Source organism: Pseudophryne corroboree, chromosome 8 (assembly GCF_028390025.1).
Source record: "Pseudophryne corroboree isolate aPseCor3 chromosome 8, aPseCor3.hap2, whole genome shotgun sequence".
Lineage (NCBI taxonomy): Eukaryota > Metazoa > Chordata > Amphibia > Anura > Myobatrachidae > Pseudophryne > Pseudophryne corroboree.
Genome location: NC_086451.1, coordinates 291,468,940 through 291,493,370, shown reverse-complemented (window position 1 = coordinate 291,493,370; position 24,431 = coordinate 291,468,940). Strand labels below are relative to the sequence as shown.

The 24,431-nt window shown below is 47.4% G+C and overlaps 1 protein-coding gene across 1 annotated transcript in view; it reads right to left on the bottom strand.

Annotated features, from left to right (window-relative positions):
- TMEM164 (transmembrane protein 164) overlaps window positions 1-24,431 on the bottom strand; it is a 226,317-nt gene that overhangs the window by 85,387 nt on the left and 116,499 nt on the right. The window contains exon 3 of the mRNA XM_063937303.1: window positions 3,776-3,842. Within this exon, the coding sequence (XP_063793373.1) occupies window positions 3,776-3,842 (67 nt within the window). The remainder of the gene's footprint in view (window positions 1-3,775; window positions 3,843-24,431) is intronic.

Genomic DNA, 24,431 nt, shown 5'->3' with positions numbered 1-24,431 from the left:
TCCACCCTAGGGGAGGATTCCCAGCGTAACCTGTCCGTTGGCGGGAAAGGATACGCCATAAGCATCCGTTTGGAAATCTGCAGTTTTTTATCTGGAGATTCCCAAGCCTTTTCACATAACTCATTTAGCTCGTGTGAAGGGGGGAAGGTCACCACCTGTCTTTTTTCCCCATACATATGAACCCTCTTGTCAGGGACTGGGGTTTCCTCTGTGATGTGCAACACATCCTTAATTGCTATAAATCATATAACGGATGGATTTAGCCAATTTAGGCTATAACTTTGCATCATCGTAATCGACACTGGAGTCAGAATCCATGTCGGTATCTGTGTCAACAATTTGGGACAGTGGGCGCTTCTGAGACCCTGACGGCCTCTGCGACATAGGATCAGGCACGGGCTGAGACCCTGACTGTCCTAAGGCTTCAGCTTTATCCAACCTTTTATGCAAGGAATTAACATTATCATTTAAAACCTTCCACATATCCATCCAATCAGGTGTCGGCGCCGTCGGCGGAGACACCACATTCATTTGCTCCCGCTCTGCTTCCACATAGCCTTCCTCGTCAAACATGTCGACACAAGCGTACCGACACCACACACACAGAAAATGCTCTTTTTGAAGACAGTTCCCCAACAAGGCCCTTTGGAGAGACAGAGAGAGAGTATGCCAGCACACACCCCAGCGCTATATAACCCAGGAATTACACAGTAACTTATTGTTAACCCAGTAGCCGCTGTTATATTGATTTTTGCGCCTAATTACGTGCCCCCTCTCTCTTTTTACCCTCTTCTACCGTGTATCTGCAGGGGAGAGCCTGGGGAGCTTCCTCTCAGCGGAGCTGTGGAGAAAAAATGGCTCTGGTGAGTGCTGAGTTAGAAGCCCTGCCCCCTGAGCGGCGGGCTTCTGTCCCGCTTCAATGTACAATTTTTGGCGGGGGCTCATACATATATACAGTGCCCAACTGTATATATGCAAAACTTTTGCCAAAGAGGTCCTAATTGCTGCCCAGGGCGCTCCCCCCTGCGCCCTGTACCCTTACAGTGACCGGAGTATGTGGGTGTGTGTGGGAGCAATGGCGCACAGCTGCAGTGCTGTGCGCTACCTCAGTGAAGACTGGAGTCTTCTGCCGCCGATTTCGAAGTCTTCTTGCTTCTTATGCTCACCCGGCTTCTGTCTTCCGGCTCTGCGAGGGGGACGGCGGAGCGGCTCTGGGATTGGACGACGAAGGTGAGATCCTGTGTACGATCCCTCTGGAGCTAATGGTGTCCAGTAGCCTAAGAAGCCGGACCTATCTGCAGAGAGTAGGGTTGCTTCTCTCCCCTCAGTCCCACGATGCAAGGAGTCTGTTGCCAGCAGAGCTCCCTGAAAATAAAAAACCTAACAAAATACTTTCTTACAGCAAGCTCAGGAGAGCTCACTGAACAGCACCCAGCTCGCCCGGGCACATATTCAAACTGAGGTCTGGAGGAGGGACAAAGAGGGAGGAGCCAGAGCACACCAGAATCTAAATTCTTTCTTAAAGTGCCCATGTCTCCTGCGGAGCCCGTCTATTCCCCATGGTCCTTACGGAGTCCCCAGCATCCACTAGGACGTTAGAGAAATAATCACTTAGCTTTCCTGTATACGATCCATTGAGACAGGGGCACGTGTCGACCAGTCATATTCCATCCGTGGCGGAAAGAGAATAACCCTTCGGACTTCCGGAGAGGGTGTGAGTCACCGCCGACCTAGAGCTTTATCAACAGAGCGATCAGCACATGAGAATGAATACTATTACACCAGTATTCATAAGAAATATCATATGAATATACATATTGCAATACACATATAGCCACATATCCTAAATATATATAAAATATACATATAATCGGATTGTCCGGAGCCTTCGGGTCCCCAGTGACATTAATGTGTTCTGAACGTGTATGACCATGTACTGAAAAGTCCCAGTTGTGGATCTACCGGGAAACAGTCGACAGGAAACCCCAGTATTCGTCGACAGCAGGGATTAGTAACCAGGGAAAATTACCGTCTTGCGACCCCAAGGGGTCCGAGGGAAGTAACGTACAACTTTATATACACCGGTATAAGTCATATACAGCATGTCCAGTTACCCCCGGTGACAACAGTTGGTGCCGACAGAATCACCCACATACCATTGTGTCCCCCATAAATATATACTTCTTATTTGTAGCAAGTACCCACGTGCGTCGGCGATGCCGACAGTGAACCCATATGGGTTTATAACCGAACACTCACGCCTGTCGACACAAGTGTACTAAACTGGGTATTTTTGACAGGGAGCACACAAAAACTACACACAAGAATGATTGCATGCCCAATCCTAAGTCAACTAGTGTTATATACGAGTATATAACACTAAACCACAGTGCCCCCCCCCCCCCCCTTGTTTGTGCAATACATACATCTTGGCGGGGACAGGGGAAAAAATGGCGCTGACCCTATTTGTGTGAGAGCTAAGCCCCGCCCCCCTCGGCGCGCTATAGCTCCTTATATCCCAGATTTACAGGTCTGGCACCATATATAGTGTAAACACACTATATCATATGAAACTAATGCTGCCCCGCACCCAAGCAAGCCCTTTAGCGTGTGGGCGCACCGGCGCGCAGCGTGCCCGCAGGCAGCAAATGGCAGGGGTAACGGCCGCGGCGTCCGGGGATCGTTTGCACCTCTTCTCCCCACTCAGTAACTGCCGCTCAGGGCGCTCACCCCCCCCCCCAGCGCCCTGCACCCATGGAAGCCGGCGGCGCTGGGGAAATGGCGCGTAGTGCGCTGTAAGCCACCGGCGGGGTCCGGGACACGGAGCCCCGGCCCCTCACTACCGTACAGCGCTAATAGAAATAAGAAACCTGTACCTTGCTGCCCAGGGCGCTCCCTCCCCCCCCCCCGGCGCCCTGCACCCGTGGAAGCCGGCGGCGGGAGATCAAAGGCGCGCAACGCACTGTTGCTGGCGGGGGTATGAGAAAAAAAACAAAAACAAACAAAAAAAACTTTCACTGCCAGCCCTTTCCAGAAAACAGTTACTTGCTGCCCAGGGCGCTCCCCCCCCAGCACCCTGCACCCTGAGAGTGCTGTTGGTGTGCGGGAGAATGGAGCGCAGCGCGACCGCTGTACCTCCGTTACTGAAGTCTTCTGCCGTCTGAAGTCTTCTGTTCTTCACATACTCGCCCGGCTTCTTTTTTCTGGCTTCTGTGAGGGGGGTGACGGCGTGGCTCCGGGAACAAGCAGCTAGGCGCACCAAGTGATCGAACCTTCTGGAGCTAATGGTGTCCAGTAGCCGAGAAGCAGAGCCTTTGAACTAAGAAGTAGGTCCTGCTTCTCTCCCTTCACTCCCACGCTGCAGGAAGCCTGTAGCCAGCAGGTCTACCTGAAAATAAAAAACCTAACAAAGTCTTTCAGAGAAACTCAGGAGAGCTCCCCTAGTGTGTGTCCATTCACTCCTGGGCACAAAGTCTAACTGAGGTCTGGGGGAGGGGCATAGAGGGAGGAGCCAGTTCACACCCAGTTTAAGTCTTTATAGTGTGCCCAAGCTCCTGCGGATCCGTCTATACCCCATGGTCCTTTTGGAGTCCCCAGCATCCTCTAGAACGTAAGAGAAGAAAGGCTGAAATTGATTACTCTCAGGCGATGACTTCTGAGGATACCACCCTTTTTCACGTACCGTTAACTTACAGGGGCTAATTGAATTTGGGCCAAAATTAGTAAAAACACAAAAACTAGGAGAAAATAGGAGTAATAAACACTGGTTACATACCAATCGTGTGTTCAGCACTGGAAACACCAAAGCAAGAAGGGCCCCATTTAGCATATGCATCTGCAACCTTCAAAAAAAAAAAAAATATTACAACAAAATTAGTTTACACAGGACAATCAGAATCTCTTCTATAAACTATAAATCAATTAGAAACCAAGGAGAATATAACACGCATAGGATAAAAAGGTCTCAGTTACAGAATTCCAAAGGTATTATTTGCGATCCATACAATTTACTAAATAGGATGCTACTACTTATTACCCTAGTGTTCCTTTCCATACCAAAAGTGATATCACTAAACAGTTGTATGGAAAGGGAATAGGGCAGAAATAAGAAGTTGCATCAAAGTAAAGAGAGGTACACACGTAGCAAAATGTGCTTAAATTCTAAGCAATCTAGTCAGAAGCACACAACGCTCCGTGTGTATGCCCTATAGCGATAGCAATGCGCGGCGCAATTGCCGACTATAGACTGGCCTGCATGCAGGCCAATCTACTCAGATCGTTCACTTCACCGGTGGGTGAAGTGAGCGCCCCCCACCTCACTCAGAGCACACATAGCACTTTGTGCTGAGAGATGTGCGATTCTGTGATACATCTCCCCGTGTGTACCCCCTGTAAATATCAACAGTATTTTTTAACTTCTGAAACCACTGCAGAGGGAGGTCATAGCACCGAGTGGTTGTAACTGCAACCTCAGATACCACAATCAAACAGAATCTCCCATGTGTATCCCAGTACAAAGGCAAATAGAATACAACTGATGTGGCTTGTTGGCCACAAAGGGCTCATTATCCATTTGTTTCAAAATACATTTTTCCCAGCATTTGTAACACTATTAAAAGCATTTATATAACAGTTACTTATATAAACGGACATATATTCCACAGTGCTTAAAGGACATAAATTGGTATAACAATTGAACCAATTAGTTTCCATTTTTTAGGGAAGGTTAATTGATAAAGTAGTTGCAACCCAGCTGTCAACCCATAACATTTATGAAACATTCCACAAGAGAAGGCACAGTAGTGAAACAACCCTAGGACATGTGCCTAATGATTGTTTAATCTTATACCCCTTTCAAATCGCCAAAATAACCCAGGTTATTGCCGGGTTGACCCAGGTCGAGGTGCAGTGTGAAAGTACCAAAGTGAATAACCCAGATCGAGCAACATGCCATTTCAACTAGAGTTAAAAGAAGGGTTAAACACACATTGGACCCAGGTCATTGTGCAGTATGAAAGCCTCTGACTCTGGATATTCAGCCCAGGTCTCAGAAAAAGGGGCCGATTGGCTGTTTGTGTGTCTGCTCAGAGCAGTCACCAGCCCCTCCTTTTATTTCCTTTGGAACCTCATCAATGTGAGCCAGAAAAGTCCATTTTAAATCTCACAGTTTTTAACATGTGTGACCTGGGTTCAGTGTGAAAGGCACCAACCTGAGAATAACCCGGGTCGAAACTGCAATGTGAAAGGGTCTGAGCCTGCTTGGACCCGGTTACAAAAGCCGGGTTTGACCTGGGTTTGCGATCTGAAAGTGGCATTAGATGGTTAAAAAATGTTCTCACTGTCAGGTCACAGAAAGTGTCTTTATGACTAGGTGTGTGCCAACTGTGAGAACTAATCCCTATAAAACAGATTCTTAGGTCGGGTACATACCCCCAGCCGATATGCCAGCCAACGTGCCGACATATCATACTGTGCATACTCAGTGTACCATGTAGTGATATAACAGGACGATGTAACATGTCATGCTACATTTAGCAGTATGGCGTTGTTAACGATATCTTCTGGTCGAATACGCTGCACGGTCAATCAGAAGATATCGTTAATGATCTGCAGCAACGTGCAACAGAGGGTGCACACTGCACGATATGTCATTCCTATTTGCCCAGCAACAACAATCCTGCAGATACCGTTGTAGTGTGTACCCGGCCTAATGATAGGAGCTCAATGTCAAATAATAAGATTTCAGCTGGGCCAACCAACTGGGATTAAGTTTAAGAGTTCCGAGCTACAAAACTCTGATCATGAGCAGATTATTGGTGTTGTACTGGATTGTGGGTTGACATTTAAACAAAAGTTTTCATCCATTATCAAATCTTTAGAACACAGCCTGAATCCAGCATGTGATTCGCTCAGAAAATATTCCTACAATCAAACATGCATCTGTGTCCTCATGCTTGAACTAATGCAATGCCCTATACTAGTGTCTTCCAGAAAAAGATGTTCCCCTGCAGCCAGTGTTAACTAACCAAACCTGTACCTGCATCATAACAATGGTTCTCCATTCCCTTCGCTGGCTGCATGGAAAATGGCAAATCTTTTTGATTGCCTTATTGACATATATCCCTATTCGACTGGGGTCCTGGGTAATTGAAGCATCTTCTAATTCCCTAGAATCTCCCATACTTCATTGGAGACAAAAGCTAAAAAGCTTTGCAGCTCCTACTATCTAGAGTTTGCTACCTTGCACCGTCCACTATTATCCGATTCTAGAAATGTTCAAGCACAACCTAAAGACACAAGAATACTCAGAGGGGGGTATCCAATTACCCATGGTCAATGACCACGGGAAATTGTATCGCCGAGGGCTATCCTACTATATCCGATGCTACGCTTTCAGCCCCCTGATGCCGGTACTTATCGGGGATTATGCTTTGGGTGCCCCAGTCACACGAAGCATGACCTACAATAAGCAGTCTGCGATAACACATGGTATCGGGGACTTATTCCCAATCCCACGTGTTATCGCGGTTCCATTTTCTACCAATGACGGGTCATCACTTAATGACCCAATATTTTCTTATAACAAAACAACTTACTGTTCTTTGCTGTACTGTGCTTATTTTGTATTATGTGTTTTCCATATTCAAATGTAAAGTGTTTTGATGAGTCTTACTAGGATAAAAATGCTATATACCGTAAATAAAAATATTATTTAGTTCCAATAATCCCATAAAGCATTGGTGGCCAGGAGATTCTATGATTTGCCATTGTATTAAGGCACTGCATGCGTGAATGCATTGGAGTCAATGAAGAATTCCCTAGTGATACCACCACAACCGCTTGTTATCATCACATGTACGACCATGAAGCAGAAATGCACTGATGCTTAATATGAATGCCAGCGGGTATCCTGCTTATGTGCAGAGGGTATAAGGCAGTGATTTTCAACCTTTTTCAGTTCACGGCACATCGAACAAGATCTGAAAATTGCCAAAGGCACACCATCAGAACCCCACGGAAAAACAAACACACAGGGAAATAAAACAAACCTATATTGGCCCCAAGGGGAGAAACACACATATTGTCCCCAACAGTAATTAAAATAATACATTGGCCCCAACAGTAATTAGACACACTGGGGGGAATTCAAATGTTTGAAAAGTCGGTTGGGTGTGTTTTTTTTCCCTATCTAATAGACAGGAAAAAACAGACACCCAACTGACTTGTCAAACATCTGAATTCCCCCCTACTGTCTGCAATAGTAATTCCATACATTGCCACCCATAGTAATGCCACCAAACACACTGCCCCCCTGTAGTAATGCCACCACACACACAGCCCCCCTGTAGTAATGCCACCACACACACTGTCCCCCTGTAGTAATGCCACCACACACACTGTCCCCCTGTAGTAATGCCACCACACACACTGTCCCCCTGTAGTAATGCCACCACACACACACACTGTCCCCCTGTAGTAATGCCACCACACACACACACTGTCCCCCTGTAGTAATGCCACCACACACACACACACACACACACACACACACTGTCCCCCTGTAGTAATGCCACCACACACACACTGTCCCCCTGTAGTAATGCCACCACACACACACTGTCCCCCTGTAGTAATGCCACCACACACACACACACTGTCCCCCTGTAGTAATGCCACCACACACACACAGTTCCCCTGTAGTGATGCCACCACACACACACAGTTCCCCTGTAGTAATGCCACCACACACACTGTCCCCCTGTAGTAATGCCACCACACACACACACTGTCCCCCTGTAGTAATGCCACCACACACACACACACTGTCCCCCTGTAGTAATGCCACCACACACACACAGTTCCCCTGTAGTGATGCCACCACACACACACAGTTCCCCTGTAGTAATGCCACTACACACACTGTCCCCCTGTAGTAATGCCACCACACACACACACAGTCCCCCTGTAGTAATGCCACCACACACACTGTCCCCCTGTAGTAATGCCACCACACACACTGTCCCCATGTAGTAATGCCACCACACACTGTCCCCATGTAGTAATGCCACCACACACACTGCCCCCCTGTAGTAATGCCACCACACACACAATGTCCCCATAGTAATGCCAACACACACACTGTCCCCCTGTAGTAATGCCACCACACACACACACTGTCCCCCTGTAGTAATGCCACCACACACACACTGTCCCCCTGTAGTAATGCCACCACACACACACTGTCCCCCTGTAGTAATGCCACCACACACACTGTCCTCCTGTAGTAATGCCACCACACACACACTGTCCCCCTGTAGTAATGCCACCACACACACACACTGTCCCCCTGTAGTAATGCCCCCACACACACTGTCCCCCTGTTGTAATGCCACCACACACACTGTCCCCATGTAGTAATGCCACCACACACACTGCCCCCCTGTAGTAATGCCACCACACACACACACACTGTCCCCATAGTAATGCCACCACACACACACACACTGTCCCCATAGTAATGCCACCACACACACACACTGTCCCCATGTAGTAATGCCACCACACACACACTGTCCCCATAGTAATGCCACCACACACACACTGTCCCCCTGTAGTAATGCCACCACACACACACTGTCCCCCTGTAGTAATGCCACCACACACACTGTCCCCCTGTAGTAATGCCACCACACACACACTGTCCCCCTGTAGTAATGCCACCACACACACAGTCCCCCTGTAGTAATGCCACCACACACACACACAGTCCCCCTGTAGTAATGCCACCACACACACACAGTCCCCCTGTAGTAATGCCACCACACACACACTGTCCCCCTGTAGTAATGCCACCACACACACACTCTCCGCCTGTAGTAATGCCACCACACACACTGCCCCCCTGTAGTAATGCCACCACACACACACTGTCCCCATAGTAATGCCACCACACACACAGTCCCCCTGTAGTAATGCCACCACACACACACTGTCCCCCTGTAGTAATGCCACCACACACACTGCCCGCCTGTAGTAATGCCACCACACACACACTGTCCCCATAGTAATGCCACCACACACACACTGTCCCCCTGTAGTAATGCCACCACACACACACACTGTCCCCCTGTAGTAATGCCACCACACACACACTGTCCCCCTGTAGCAATGCCACCACACACACTGTCCCCCTGTAGTAATGCCACCACACACACACTGTCCCCCTGTAGTAATGCCACCACACACACACACTGTCCCCCTGTAGTAATGCCACCACACACACACACTGTCCCCCTGTAGTAATACCACCACACACACTGTCCCCCTGTAGTAATGCCACCACACACACACACTGTCCCCCTGTAGTAATGCCACCACACACACACACTGTCCCCCTGTAGTAATGCCACCACACACTGTCCCCCTGTAGTAATGCCACCACACACACTGTCCCCCTGTAGTAATGCCACCACACACTGCCCCCCTGTAGTAATGCCACCACACACACACTGTCCCCATAGTAATGCCAACACACACACAGTCCCCCTGTAGTAATGCCACCACACACACACTGTCCCCCTGTAGTAATGCCACCACACACACACTGTCCCCCTGTAGTAATGCCACCACACACACACACACTGTCCCCCTGTAGTAATGCCACTGCACACACACACTGTTCCCCTGTAGTAATGCCACCACACACACACTGTCCCCCTGTAGTAATGCCACCACGCACACACACTCTCTGCCATAGTGAAAAAGCACTGGCTTACAGTAAAAAAATAAATAAATAAAAAACACACACAGGTCCAAACCTTTTAATGTTTTTTTTCCCCCTCAGCGGTGGGAGCAGTGAGGAGCGGAGCAGCACGGGCAGGATGGCGACGTGGTGTATATGACCTACGAGTCGCACCACATCGCGGGGGTCCCTGGCCGGGCTGCGGAAGAGCTGCCTGCACGGCCAGATAGTGATATTGTAAGCATATAGTATCACTATTGGGCAGCTCAGGCAGCTGTTCAGCGAGCACGTCAGTGTACACAGTGCAGACGGCAGCAGACTGGTCTGGGTAGCAGGCATCTCTGGCGGCGGCACATATGACAACCGTTGGCGGCACACCAGTGTGCCGTGGCACAGCGGTTAAAAAACAATGGTATAAGGCTAGCAAGAGGCGTGCAGCCATGTTACTTATGCAAGAAAATTCCTCAGATACAGATAATACATTTGCAGGCACCTGCACCAAATTTAACTAGTTTGTTCTAAGCTCAGTGTCTCACGCTACATTGATTACTGTGTTATAGATTGCACTTAACAGTCATTTTATACTGCATCTGTTATGCTCTGGGCAGCATTCACAAGAAGGTTACTAAATGATCAATAAATTAGAAAATAAGAATTTACTTACCGATAATTCTATTTCTCGTAGTCCGTAGTGGATGCTGGGGACTCCGTCAGGACCATGGGGAATAGCGGCTCCGCAGGAGACAGGGCACAAAAATAAAGCTTTAGGATCAGGTGGTGTGCACTGGCTCCTCCCCCTATGACCCTCCTCCAAGCCTCAGTTAGGATACTGTGCCCGGACGAGCGTACACAATAAGGAAGGATATTGAACCCCGGGTAAGACTCATACCAGCCACACCAATCACACCGTATAACTTGTGATCTGAACCCAGTTAACAGTATGACAAACGTAGGAGCCTCTGAACAGACGGCTCACAACAAATAACAACCCGATTTTTTTGTAACAATAACTATGTACAAGTATTGCAGACAATCCGCACTTGGGATGGGCGCCCAGCATCCACTACGGACTACGAGAAATAGAATTATCGGTAAGTAAATTCTTATTTTCTCTAACGTCCTAAGTGGATGCTGGGGACTCCGTCAGGACCATGGGGATTATACCAAAGCTCCCAAACGGGCGGGAGAGTGCGGATGACTCTGCAGCACCGAATGAGAGAACTCAAGGTCCTCCTCAGCCAGGGTATCAAATTTGTAGAATTTTGCAAACGTATTTACCCCTGACCAAGTAGCAGCTCGGCAGAGTTGTAATGCCGAGACTCCCCGGGCAGCCGCCCAGGATGAGCCCACTTTCCTTGTGGAATGGGCCTTGACAGATTTAGGTTGTGGCAAGCCTGCCACAGAATGTGCAAGTTGAATTGTGCTACAAATCCAACGAGCAATCGTCTGCTTAGAAGCAGGAGCACCCATCTTGTTGGGTGCATACAATATAAGCAGTGAGTCAGACTTTCTGACTCCCGCCGTTCTTGAAATATATATTTTCAATGCCCGGACCACGTCCAACAACTTGGAATCCTCCAACTCGTTAGTAGCCGCAGGCACCACAATAGGCTGGTTCAGGTGAAACGCTGACACCACCTTAGGCAGAAAATGAGGACGCGTCCGCAGTTCTGCCCTGTCCGTATGGAAAATCAGATATGGGCTCTTATATGATAAAGCCGCCAATTCTGATACTCTCCTGGCTGAAGCCAGGGCCAGTAGCATGGTTACTTTCCATGTGAGATACTTCAGCTCCACCGATTTGAGCGGCTCAAACCAATGGGATTTGAGAAAATCCAAGACTACATTAAGATCCCACGGTGCCACTGGGGGCACAACCGGGGGCTGTATATGTAGTACTCCTTTTACAAAAGTCTGGACTTCAGGAACTGAAGCCAATTCTTTCTGGAAGAAAATCGACAGGGCCGAAATTTGAACCTTAATGGACCCCAATTTGAGGCCCATAGACAATCCTGTTTGCAGGAAATGTAGGAATCGACCCAGTTGAAATTCCTCCGTGGGGGCCTTCCTGGCCTCACACCACGCAACATATTTTCTCCAAATGCGGTGATAATGTTGTGCAGTCACCTCCTTCCTGGCTTTTACCAGTGTAGGAATGACCTCTTCCGGAATGCCTTTTTCCTTTAGAATTCGGCGTTCAACCGCCATGCCGTCAAACGCAGCCGCGGTAAGTCTTGGAATAGACACGGTCCCTGCTGAAGCAGGTCCCATCTTAGAGGTAGAGGCCACGGATCCTCCGTGAGCATCTCTTGAAGTTCCGGGTACCAAGTTCTTCTTGGCCAATCCGGAGCCACTAGTATCGTTCTTACTCCCTTCTGCCGTATAATTCTCAGTACTTTTGGTATGAGAGGCAGAGGAGGGAACACATACACTGACTGGAACACCCACGGTGTTACCAGAGCGTCCACAGCTATTGCCTGAGGATCTCTTGACCTGGCGCAATACCTGTCCAGTTTTTTGTTGAGGCGGGACGCCATCATATCCACCATTGGTTTTTCCCAACGGTTCACAATCATGTGGAAGACTTCTGGATGAAGTCCCCACTCTCCCGGGTGTAGATCGTGTCTGCTGAGGAAGTCTGCTTCCCAGTTGTCCACTCCCGGAATGAATACTGCTGACAGTGCTATCACATGATCTTCGGCCCAGCGAAGAATCCTTGCAGCTTCTGCCATTGCTGTCCTGCTTCTTGTGCCGCCCTGTCTGTTTACGTGGGCGACTGCCGTGATGTTGTCCGACTGGATCAACACCGGCTGACCCTGAAGCAGGGGTTTTGCCAGACTTGGAGCATTGTAAATCGCTCTTAGCTCCAGTATATTTATGTGAAGAGACATCTCCAGGCTTGACCATACTCCCTGGAAGTTTCTTCCTTGTGTGACCGCTCCCCAGCCTCTCAGACTGGCATCCGTGGTCACCAGGACCCAGTCCTGTATGCCGAATCTGCGGCCCTCTAACAGATGAGCACTCTGCAACCACCACAGAAGAGACACCCTTGTCCGTGGCGATAAGGTTATCCGCTGATGCATCTGCAGATGCGATCCGGACCATTTGTCCAGCAGATCCCACTGAAAAGTTCGTGCGTGGAATCTGCCGAATGGAATCGCTGCGTAAGAAGCCACCATCTTTCCCAGGACTCTTGTGCATTGATGTACAGACACTGTCCCTGGTTTTAGGAGGTTCCTGACAAGTTCGGATAACTCCCTGGCTTTCTCCTCCGGAAGAAACACCTTTTTCTGAACCGTGTCCAGAATCATTCCCAGGAACAGCAGACGTGTTGTCGGGGTCAACTGAGATTTTGGAAAATTCAGAATCCACCCGTGTTGTTGCAGCACTACTTGGGTTAGTGCTACTCCATCCTCCAGCTGTTCTCTGGACCTTGCCCTTATCAGGAGATCGTCCAAGTAAGGGATAATTAATACGCCTCTTCTTCGCAGAAGAATCATCATTTCGGCCATTACCTTGGTAAAGACCCGAGGTGCCGTGGACAATCCAAACGGCAGCGTCTGAAACTGATAATGACAGTTTTGCACCACGAACCTAAGGTACCCTTGATGTGAAGGGCAAATTGGGACATGCAGGTAAGCATCCTTTATGTCCAGGGACACCATAAAGTCCCCTTCTTCCAGATTCGCTATCACTGCTCTGAGTGACTCCATCTTGAACTTGAATTTTTGTATGTACAGGTTCAAAGATTTCAGATTTAGAATAGGTCTTACCGAGCCGTCCGGCTTCGGTACCACAAATAGCGTGGAGTAATACCCCTTTCCCTGTTGTAGGAGGGGTACCTTGACTATCACCTGCTGAACAAACAGCTTGTGAATGGCTTCCAATACCGTCTCCCTGTCTGAGGGAGACGTTGGCAAAGCAGACTTTAGGAACCGGCGAGGGGGAGACTTCTCGAATTCCAACCTGTAACCCTGAGATACTACCTGCAGAATCCAGGGGTCCACCTGTGAGCAAGCCCACTGTGCGCTGAAATTCTTGAGTCGACCCCCCACCGTTCCCGAGTCCGCTTGTAAGGCCCCAGCGTCATGCTGAGGGCTTTGCAGAACCCTGGGAGGGCTTCTGTTCCTGGTCAGGGGCTGCTTGCTGCCCTCTCTTACCCCTTCCTCTGCCCCTAGGCAGATATGACTGTCCTTTTGTCCGCTTGTTCTTATAGGACCGAAAGGACTGCGGCTGAAAAGACAGTGTCTTTTTCTGTTGGGAGGGGGTCTGAGGTAAAAAGGTGGATTTTCCGGCAGTTGCCGTGGCCACCAGATCCGATAGACCGACGCCAAATAATTCCTCCCCTTTATACGGCAATACTTCCATATGTCGTTTGGAATCCGCATCACCTGACCACTGTCGCGTCCATAAACTCCTTCTGGCAGATATGGACATCGCATTTACTCTCGATGCCAGAGTGCAAATATCTCTCTGCGCATCTCGCATATAAAGGAAAGCATCCTTTAATTGCTCTATAGTCAATAAAATACTGTCCCTATCCAGGGTATCAATATTTTCAGTCAGGGAATCCAACCAGACGACCCCAGCACTGCACATCCAGGCTGAGGCGATGGCCGGTCGCAGTATAACACCAGTATGTGTGTATATACTTTTTAGGGTAGTTTCCAGTCTCCTATCTGCTGGATCCTTGAGGGCGGCCGTATCCGGAGACGGTAACGCCACTTGTTTTGATAAGCGTGTGAGCGCCTTATCCACCCTAGGGGGTGTTTCCCAGCGCGCCCTAACCTCTGGCGGGAAAGGGTATAATGCTAATAACTTTTTTGAAATTAGCATTTTTCTATCTGGGTTAAACCACGCTTCATCACATACATCATTTAATTCCTCTGATTCAGGAAAAACTACAGGTAGTTTTTTCACCCCCCACATAATACCCCTTTTTGTGGTACTTGCAGCATCAGAGATATGCAAAGCCTCCTTCATTGCCGTGATCATATAACGTGTGGCCCTACTTGAAAATACGTTTGTTTCATCACCGTCGACACTAGATTCAGTGTCTGTGTCTGGGTCTGTGTCGACCGACTGAGGTAAAGGGCGCTTTACAGCCCCTGACGGTGTCTGAGACGCCTGGGCAGGTACTAACTGGTTTGCCGGCCGTCTCATGTCGTCAACTGATTTTTGTAATGTGCTGACATTATCACGTAATTCCATAAACAAAGCCATCCATTCCGGTGTCGACTCCCTGGGGGGTGACATCACCATTATCGGCAATTGCTCTGCCTCCACGCCAACATCGTCCTCATACATGTCGACACACACATACCGACACACAGCAGACACACAGGGAATGCTCTTATCGAAGACAGGACCCCACTAGCCCTTTGGGGAGACAGAGGGAGAGTTTGCCAGCACACACCCAAGCGCCATAATATATATGGGAACAACCTTATATAAGTGTTGTTCCTTATAGCAGCTTAAATATATCCAGTATATCGCCAAAAAATGCCCCCCCTCTCTGTTTTACCCTGTTTCTGTAGTGCAGTGCAGGGGAGAGTCCTGGGAGCCTTCCTCACAGCGGAGCTGAGCAGGAAAATGGCGCTGTGTGCTGAGGAGAATAAGCCCCGCCCCCTATTTCGGCGGGCTTTCCTCCCGTGGATTTAGATAAGTGGCATGGGTTAAATACATACATATAGCCTTAATGGCTATATGTGATGTATTCTTTTGCCTTAAGGTAATAAAATATTGCTGCCCAGGGCGCCCCCAGCAGCGCCCTGCACCCTCCGTGACCGCTTGGTGTGAAGTGTGTGACAACAATGGCGCACAGCTGCAGTGCTGTGCGCTACCTTCATGAAGACTGAAAAGCCTTCTGCCGCCTGTTTCCGGACCTTCAATCTTCAGCATCTGTAAGGGGGGTCGGCGGCGCGGCTCCAGGACGAACCCCAGGGCGAGACCTGTGTTCCGACTCCCTCTGGAGCTAATGGTGTCCAGTAGCCTAAGAATCCAATCCATCCTGCACGCAGGTGAGTTGAAATTCTCTCCCCTAAGTCCCTCGATGCAGTGAGCCTGTTGCCAGCAGGACTCACTGAAAATAAAAAACCTAAAAAACTTTTTCTAAGCAGCTCTTTAAGAGAGCCACCTAGATTGCACCCTGCTCGGACGGGCACAAAAACCTAACTGAGGCTTGGAGGAGGGTCATAGGGGGAGGAGCCAGTGCACACCACCTGATCCTAAAGCTTTATTTTTGTGCCCTGTCTCCTGCGGAGCCGCTATTCCCCATGGTCCTGACGGAGTCCCCAGCATCCACTTAGGACGTTAGAGAAATACAGTTTTATCACAGAAATAAAGAGAAAAAAACCTGCATCAAGGCTCACCTGTTTCGCTAAAACTACTTTGGGTACTATAACATTTGTCATACTGATCTACAGATCTTCATTTTATAAGTGTTCCAGCTGCAGCTGACTTCTGATGAAGACAAAGCAGGGTTTCCACCAGGGGCAGACAAGAACGCACCAAAGAGTGAGAAGCCTGAATGTAGCCGAAAATATTGGTCCTACACGTGAGTAATATACCAGTCAAAGGGTGATTTAGTGCTCTGGATGCTAACAATTACTTTCATCACCTTCTTAAAAGATCACAGTAATTGTTGTCAGGATGCTCTCTTTTACAACACCAGCCTTGCTTATCAGCCGATAACAAAATAGTGCATTAAAGTGTATAATCTTATTTTAAATGTAAATTAAATAAGTTTGTGATGAATCACTCTGGTATTTAAAATGGCAGTTTAAATGCACTGTATGTCATCCTCGTTAATTAAATTTTTAGGTTTATATTTAATGTCGAAGTCAAAAATATTACATACACACAACTTACAAACTCCAAACAGAGAGGTCTCTGTTCGTGCGCATACGCGCAGCGTGCACAGGATATACGGTAGGATACGCATTCACACAGACAACCCACAAAGATATATTCAACACATTTCATACAACACAAATTACACAGACAAAACATGTCAAGCACCAGACATTATAATGTATTTATATAAGAGTGTAACATCAGATATATATGTATTACCGGATCGGAACAAGTTAATTAAATCATGCTTAGTGTCAAAATGATCAGGAGAATGTGTGTATTACTTTGATAGCTATGGGTAAATTGTAGCACATTGCAACGATTAGTTATGATTAAATGTATGAAATCTAAATTCACTCTTATGGGAACAAAGAACTTCCTGAAGAAAGCATGTGTGCAGGAAACCAGTGGCTAACCCCTGTAACTGCATCTTCAAACTGGACGTTGCTTGCATATGAACGGACCAATAACACATCATGAATGAGAAACCTCCCTCCTCTGGACCAATAGCAGAAGACTCAGCCCCAGACATGTACCTCCCCCAGCACACAGTATATAGGTATTTCCCCTCACCCAGGAAGCTCTGTTGGTGCAGATTCTAAAATGGAGACGACTGTTCACGGAGCATGGGGTGACGTATACTGGCTGTAACTGATTTTTATGTAACTGCTTCTTTTATAACTAACTCTGTAACCATATTTATACATGTTATACCTAATGATATACTGTACATATGTTATTTTGTATGCATACCGCTTTTAATATCAAATATATACATCTCTGAGCGTTGGACCTCAGCTTACAATGTGTGCGACTGCTTGCTTTCTCTTAAGGGACATAGTGTTGCGATGTTCAGCACACTTATCTTATATGGTAATAAGATGCGCCTTGCGTCCGCAGTACATATATTAACGCTGGCATTAAAATGTTTCTTTTAAATAATTAGAAATTCACATTAAACTACTTAGATTTAAGAACAAAGTCCTTTTTGGTTTACAAGTTTTAGCTATGGTGAATACCATTAAAAGGGAGAACCGTCACTTAACTTACAAAAGTAAGTGACTTTCTAATATTTTCTTGCTAACACTTCCATGTGAAAAATTAAGAAACAACAGCGTTGCTCCTCTCCCTTGGCAAGCCCAGGAACTGCATGCAGAGACAGTTTCTTCCAGTAGCTCCAGTGTTCTGGCATTACAGCACAGGTTGGTATCACTATAACAGCGCCTGTCATCCCGACTGCGGGATGCCGGGCGCCAGAATATCGGCAGCGGGGCGGGCGGAAAAGAGCCCCTTGCAGGCTTGCTGTGCGTGCCATGCTGCCAGGCACTGTGGCCATGCTATTTATTCTCCCTCCAGTGGTGTCATGGACACCCCAAGAGTGAGATTAGGAGTCTGTATCCAGACGCCAGGATACCGACAGCAGTGATATTGAATGCATCCCGTACAGCACAAAAGGTAATACATTTGTCAACCAACAAGAAGCTGCAAACAGGATGCCCCCATCTGACAAACATATTTGTCTGCTTAGCATATAATTGAGTTGAATTAGCTGGGAGCCATTTCACAGAAATGCAGAAGCCCTGGGAAAAATTGATCCAGCATGCAGTTCCTAGGGCCATGCTAAAAGGGAAACATTTCTGAGGTTGAAAAAAATAGGAATACCTACCAGTAATTGCTTTTCTCCTAGTCCGTAGTGGATACTGGGGATCTGTACTTTAGTACCATGGGCTATAAATTAGGTCCACTGGAGCCCGAGTAGACGGACATACCATGAGAGAAGAAAACAGATACAACAGCGATGAGGCACTAAGCCAACACACAACCAGAACCGAAAAAGGAGGGCGCTTACCAGAACAGAGGAAAGCAACACCAACCTAACCAGGCTAGCAAACTATACCAACAACATAAAGGGACCGCAACAGCGGGCCAACCAAATACCTACTCAGGTAAGCAGGAATCGAAGCACTGAGGCGGGCGCCCAGTATCCACTACGGACTAGGAGAAAAAGGAATTACCGGTAGGTATTAAATTCCTATTTTCTCTTACGTCCTAGTGGATACTGGGGATCTGTACTTCAGTACCATGGGGGAAGTCCCAAAGCTCCCAAACGGGTGGGACAATGCTGAGACCCCTGTAAAACCGCCTGATCAGACTATAGGTCATCCTTGGCCAAGGTGTTGACGCAATAGAAATTAACAAAAAAGTGTTCAAACCCGAACAAGTAGCAGCTCAACACAACTGTAAGGCAGAGACACCCCGGGCAGCCACCCAAGAAGAGCCCACAGACCAGAGCTGCCGAAGTATAGGCCTGCTGAATGGTCAACCTGAGCCAACGAGCAATTGATTGCTTAGAAGCCGGACGACCAATCTTAGTGGCATCATAAAGGACAAACAGCGAATCAGATTTCCGATGACGAGACATCCTCTTGACATAAATCTTCAGAGCCCTCACTACATCCAAGGACTTTGGCCCAATGCAAGCATCAGACAACACCAGAAACACAATGGGTTGGTTGACATTTAAAGTTGAAACCACTTTCGGCAAAAACGGAGGACGGGTCCCGGAGTTCCGCCCTGTCTTAAGGAAAAATCAAAAAAGGGCTCTTACAGGATGAGGCCCCCAATTCAGAGATACGTCTGTCAGACACCAATGCTAACAACATCACCGTTTCCCAGGTGAGAAATTTTAACTCCACCCTAAGTAAGGGTTCAAACCAGTCTGATTGAAAATAGGACAGAACCACATTAAGATCCCACGGAGGCATGGTAGGCACTAAGGGCAGTTGCATTTGAAGAACTCCCTTTAGGAAAGTTTGTACTTCCGGCAACATGGTAAGTGGTTTCTGGAAGAAAATAGAGAACACTGAAATCTGGACTTTGATGGAGCCTAAACATATGGCCATATCCACTCCCGCTTGTAGGAAAAGTTGTAAACGACCAACTCGAAATTCCACGGGAGACACTTTTCTACTTTCACACCAGGAAACATACTTTTTCCAGATACGATGATACTGTTTTGACGTAACCATCTTCCTGGCCTGGACCATGGTGGAAATAACCAGTTAGGGAAGACCTTTTCTTGCTAGAATCTCCCTCTCAACTTCCAAGCCATCAAATTTAGCCGCTGTAAGTCTGGACAGACGAACGGACCTTGTTGAAGAGGCCAGGGATCCTCCAGAGCCATGGATAGGAGGTCCGAGTACCACACCCGTCAAGGCCAATACGGGGCAATTAGAATTGCCTGAACGCTTTCCCTTCTTATTCTTCTTAGAACCCTTGGGATTAGCGGTAGAGGAGGGAACAGGTACACAAACTGGTAAATCCAGTGTCATCAGCGCGTCCACTACTACAGCCTGTGGATCCCTCGTTCTGGAACAGTAACGGCCTAGCTTCTTGTTGAGACGAGAAGCCATCAGATCCATCTGCGGACAATCCCACCAGTGAATTAACTGTTGAAACACCCATGGATGTATACCCCATTCCCCCAGGATGGAGGTCGTGTCTGCTGAGGAAATCCGCTTCCCAGTTGTCCACTCCCGGAATGAAGATGGCTGAGATAACCCATGCGTTGGCCTCTGCACAGAGGAGGATTTTTGACACTTCTCGCATCGCTGCTCTGCTTCTTGTTCCCCCTTGTCGGTTTATGTACGCCACCGCCGCGGAATTGTCCGATTGAACCTGGATCGCCCGATCCCTCAGGAGATGGGAAGCTTGCAGAAGGGCATTGTAAATTGCCCTGAGTTCCAGGATATTTATCGGCAGAGCAGATTCCCGACTTGAGCATATCCCCTGGAACCGAGCCCCTTGGGTCACAGCCCCCCAAGTCCGGAGGCTGGCATCCGTTGTCTGTAGAATCCATGATTGGATATTGAAATTCCTGCCCACTGCCAGGTGAGGAACTTGTAGCCACCATAATAGAGAAATCCTGGCTTTCGGAGATAAGGTCACTTCCTGATAGAAACATAGAAACACAGAATTTGACGGCAGATAAGAACCACTTGGCCCATCTAGTCTGCCCCTTTTTTATTTTATCCTTTAGGCAATCTCAACCCTTTTTTAACCTTAATTCTTTGTAAGGATATTCATATGCCTGTCCCAAGCATGTTTAAATTGCCCTACAGTCTTAACCTCTACCACCTCTGATGGGAGGCTATTCCACTTATCCACTACCCTTTCTGTGAAGTAATTTTTCCTTAAATTTCCCCTGAACCTCCCCCCCTCCAGTCTCAATGTATGCCCTCGAGTTCTAATACTTCTTTTCCTTTGAAGAATGTTTCCCTCCTGAACTTTGTTAAGACCCTTGATATATTTGAAAGTTTCTCTCATGTCCCCCCTTTCCCTTCTCTCCTCCAAACTATACATGTTAAGATCTTTTAGCCTTTCCGGGTAAGTTTTGTGATGTAGGCCATGCACCATTTTAGTTGCCCTTCTTTGTACACTCTCTAATGTATTTATATCCTTCTGGAGATAGGGTCTCCAGAACTGGACACAGTATTCCAGATGGGGCCGTACCAATGACCTATACAGTGGCATTATCACTTCTTTTTTCCTGCTACTGATTCCTCTCCCTATGCAACCAAGCATCTGACTTGCCTTTCTCATTGCTTTGTTGCATTGCTTTCCTGCCTTCAAGTCACTTGAAATAGTGACTCCTAAATCTCTTTCCTCCTCAGTAGTTTCCATTATAGTACCCTTGATACTATACTTAGCCTTTGGGTTTTTGAGACCCAAGTGCATGATTTTGCATTTTTTAGCATTAAACTGTAGTTGCCACGTTCTTGACCATTTCTCAAGCCTACCTAGGTCATTAATCATTTGTTTGACCCCTCCCTGTGTGTCTACCCTGTTGCATATCTTTGTATCATCTGCAAAAAGGCATATCTTCCCTACAATACCATCTGCAATGTCACCAACAAAGATATTAAAGAGAACTGGACCAAGTACAGATCCCTGGGGTACTCCACTGGTAACATTTCCCTCCATAGATTGCACTCCATTAACTACGACTGTCTGTTTCCTATCCTGCAACCAGGTTCTTATCCATTTAACTGATTTATAATCCACCCCCAGGCTTTCAAGTTTATTTAGCAGTCTGCGATGTGGGACAGTGTCAAATGCCTTACTAAAGTCTAGATATGCTACATCTACAGCTCCCCCTTGATCTATTATTTTCATCACAGAGTCAAAAAAGTCAATAAGATTTGTTTGCCATGATCTCCCACCAGTAAATCCATGCTGTTTTGGATCCTGTAAGTTGTTTGATTTAAGATATTCCACTACTCTTTCTTTTAATAGTTTTTCCATTACTTTCCCTACTACTGATGTAAGGCTTACTGGTCTGTAGTTACTTGCTTCTTCCTTGCTTCCACTTTTGTGCAGTGGAACTACATTTGCTCTTTTCCAGTCCTCTGGAATAGCACCTGTATTTAGTGACTGGTTAAATAATTCTGTTAAAGGTGTAACCAGCACATCTTTTAGCTCTTTGAGTATCCTTGGGTGTATCCCATCTGGTCCCATTGATTTTTCCACTTTTAGTTTTGAAAGTTCTTTTAGGACCTTCTCCTCTGTAAATGTATTTTTATCTACCTTATTTTTATGAATGTCCTTGCAACTTAACTGTGGCCCCATCCCTTCTTCTGTAGTAAATACTGAGCAAAAATAATTATTTAGGTGATCTGCTATTGCCTTGTCTCCCTCCACCAAATGCCCACTCTCTGTCTTAAGTCTTATTATTCCTCCATTTGATTTTCTCCTTTCACTTATATACTTAATGCATGTGAAGTTGAGACCCTGACCATTTGTCCAGCAGATCCAGCTGAAATGGCCAGGCATAAAATTTGCCGTATTGGATTGCCTCGTAAGCAGCAACCATCTTGCCCAGCAAACATATGCAAAGATGTATGGACAGCCTGCAAGGACGAAGCACTGAGCAAACTAAAGCCTGGATAGCCAAGGCCTTGTCCATCGGAAGAAGCACCTTTTGAGACACTGTATCCAGTATCATTCCCAGGAATTGGAGACACTGGGTCAGTTCCAGGTGAGATTTCTGGAAGTTTAGGATCCACCCATGATCCGTAAGCAGGCGAGTCGACAGATCGATGCTGTGCAAAAGACACTCCCTGGACATAGTCCCCTACTTGGACGATCTCCTGATAAAGGCTATGTTGACTCCCATCATGCGCAGTTGCATCATCATTCCATCTTGAATTTGAACACCCGCAGATACGAGTTTAGAGACTTCAGGTTTAAGATGGGTCGCACTAAACCGTCTGGTTTCGGAATGACAAAAAGACTGAAGTAAAAACCTGTTGCGTAACGGAGGTGGTACTGGAACCACCACCCCTGTCCGCAAAAGTTTTTTGAATAGCCTCTTGCAAGGTAACCCTTGCTGCGGGTAAAACTGGCAAGCCAGATTTGAAAAATCTGTGAGGAGGGAGTGTTTGAAATTCCAGCCGATATCCCTGGGAAATGAGGTCCCTCATCCAAGGATCCCGGCAGGACTTTACCCACATGTGGGCAAAGTGTTGAAGGTGAGCACCCACCTGAAAGTCGCATTGCCGCTGGGGCCAAGAGTCAAGTGGAAGGCTTAGCGGCGGGGAATCCGGTGGTCTCCATTTATTTAATTCGTCCCAAAACAAGGCATCACCTGTAAAGGGAAGATTTTCCACACCCTTTTTGGAATCAGCATCCGCTGACCATTGACGTAACCACAGAGCTCTGCGTGCTGAAACAGCCATAGCAGTAGTGTGGCCATTTATCTTACACAGTTCCTTAATAGCCTCGCTCATAAAATTAGCAGCATCCTCTATGTGTTGCGCAGAGTAATGACCTCATCCTGGGGCAGATGGTCTAATCCATTAATATTATTATCGGACCACTTGACCATTGCCCTGGAAATCCGCCCACAAACTATTGCGGGGCACTGTGCAATGCCCGCTGCCATATAAATTGCCTTGAGAGTGGTCTCAATTTTACGGTCAGCCGACTCTTTTAGTGATATAGCCCCTGGCACCGACAGTACCAATTTCTTAGTCTTTTCCCACACCTTCCTGTCCTCAGCTGGGAGGGGAAAGGTAGGAATTTTAAAATTTCTTATCTGGGTTTAACCATGCTTCCCTGGCCAGGAAGTTTAGCTCTTTAGACACAGGAAACGTTGCCGACGTCTTTGGTCTAACAATAAAAGTACAACTCCTCATCTGGTTCTGCCTCCTGATCTGGTATGTGAAGAACCTCTCTTACAGCAAAAATGAGGGCCTCCACCCCAGGGGACAGAGAGCTGTCCTCACCCATATCATCATCATCCACATCAGGCTGATCAGAATCAAATTGGAGCACCTGTGGCAGTGAGCGCTTATGTGAAACCAACAGAGGGGGCCGAGAAGCCTTTCTGGTATCTGCTGCTTTAGCCATACAATCAATAGACTGTTTCAACACCCGTCTCTCCTTTCTAGCTGCAGCTAATTCTGAATGGACATTCTGAATCCTGCTTTTAAAATTCTCCAAATCAGTCAGGTGCCTGTGAACTGTGTCCCTGTGGAGATAAGGAGCATTGTTCACACATAAGGGACCACGCTGATGGAGGGGTAGAGTTACAAGCAGTACACAGAACCATGACCACAGACATATTTACACAACTGAAAATACAGCGCAGATCACTGAAACACCTCCACACAGACCCTAGAGAGCCCCTGGAGTGACACTGAGGAACACGGACCAGCACACCAACACAACAGCCCAGTGTGTGAATTTAAGTGTACAACCTGATTTAAGTGCTGCCGCTGGAGAGCTCTCCCCTGCTATGACCCCTGGGTACCAGGACAGAAGTTTAACAGCG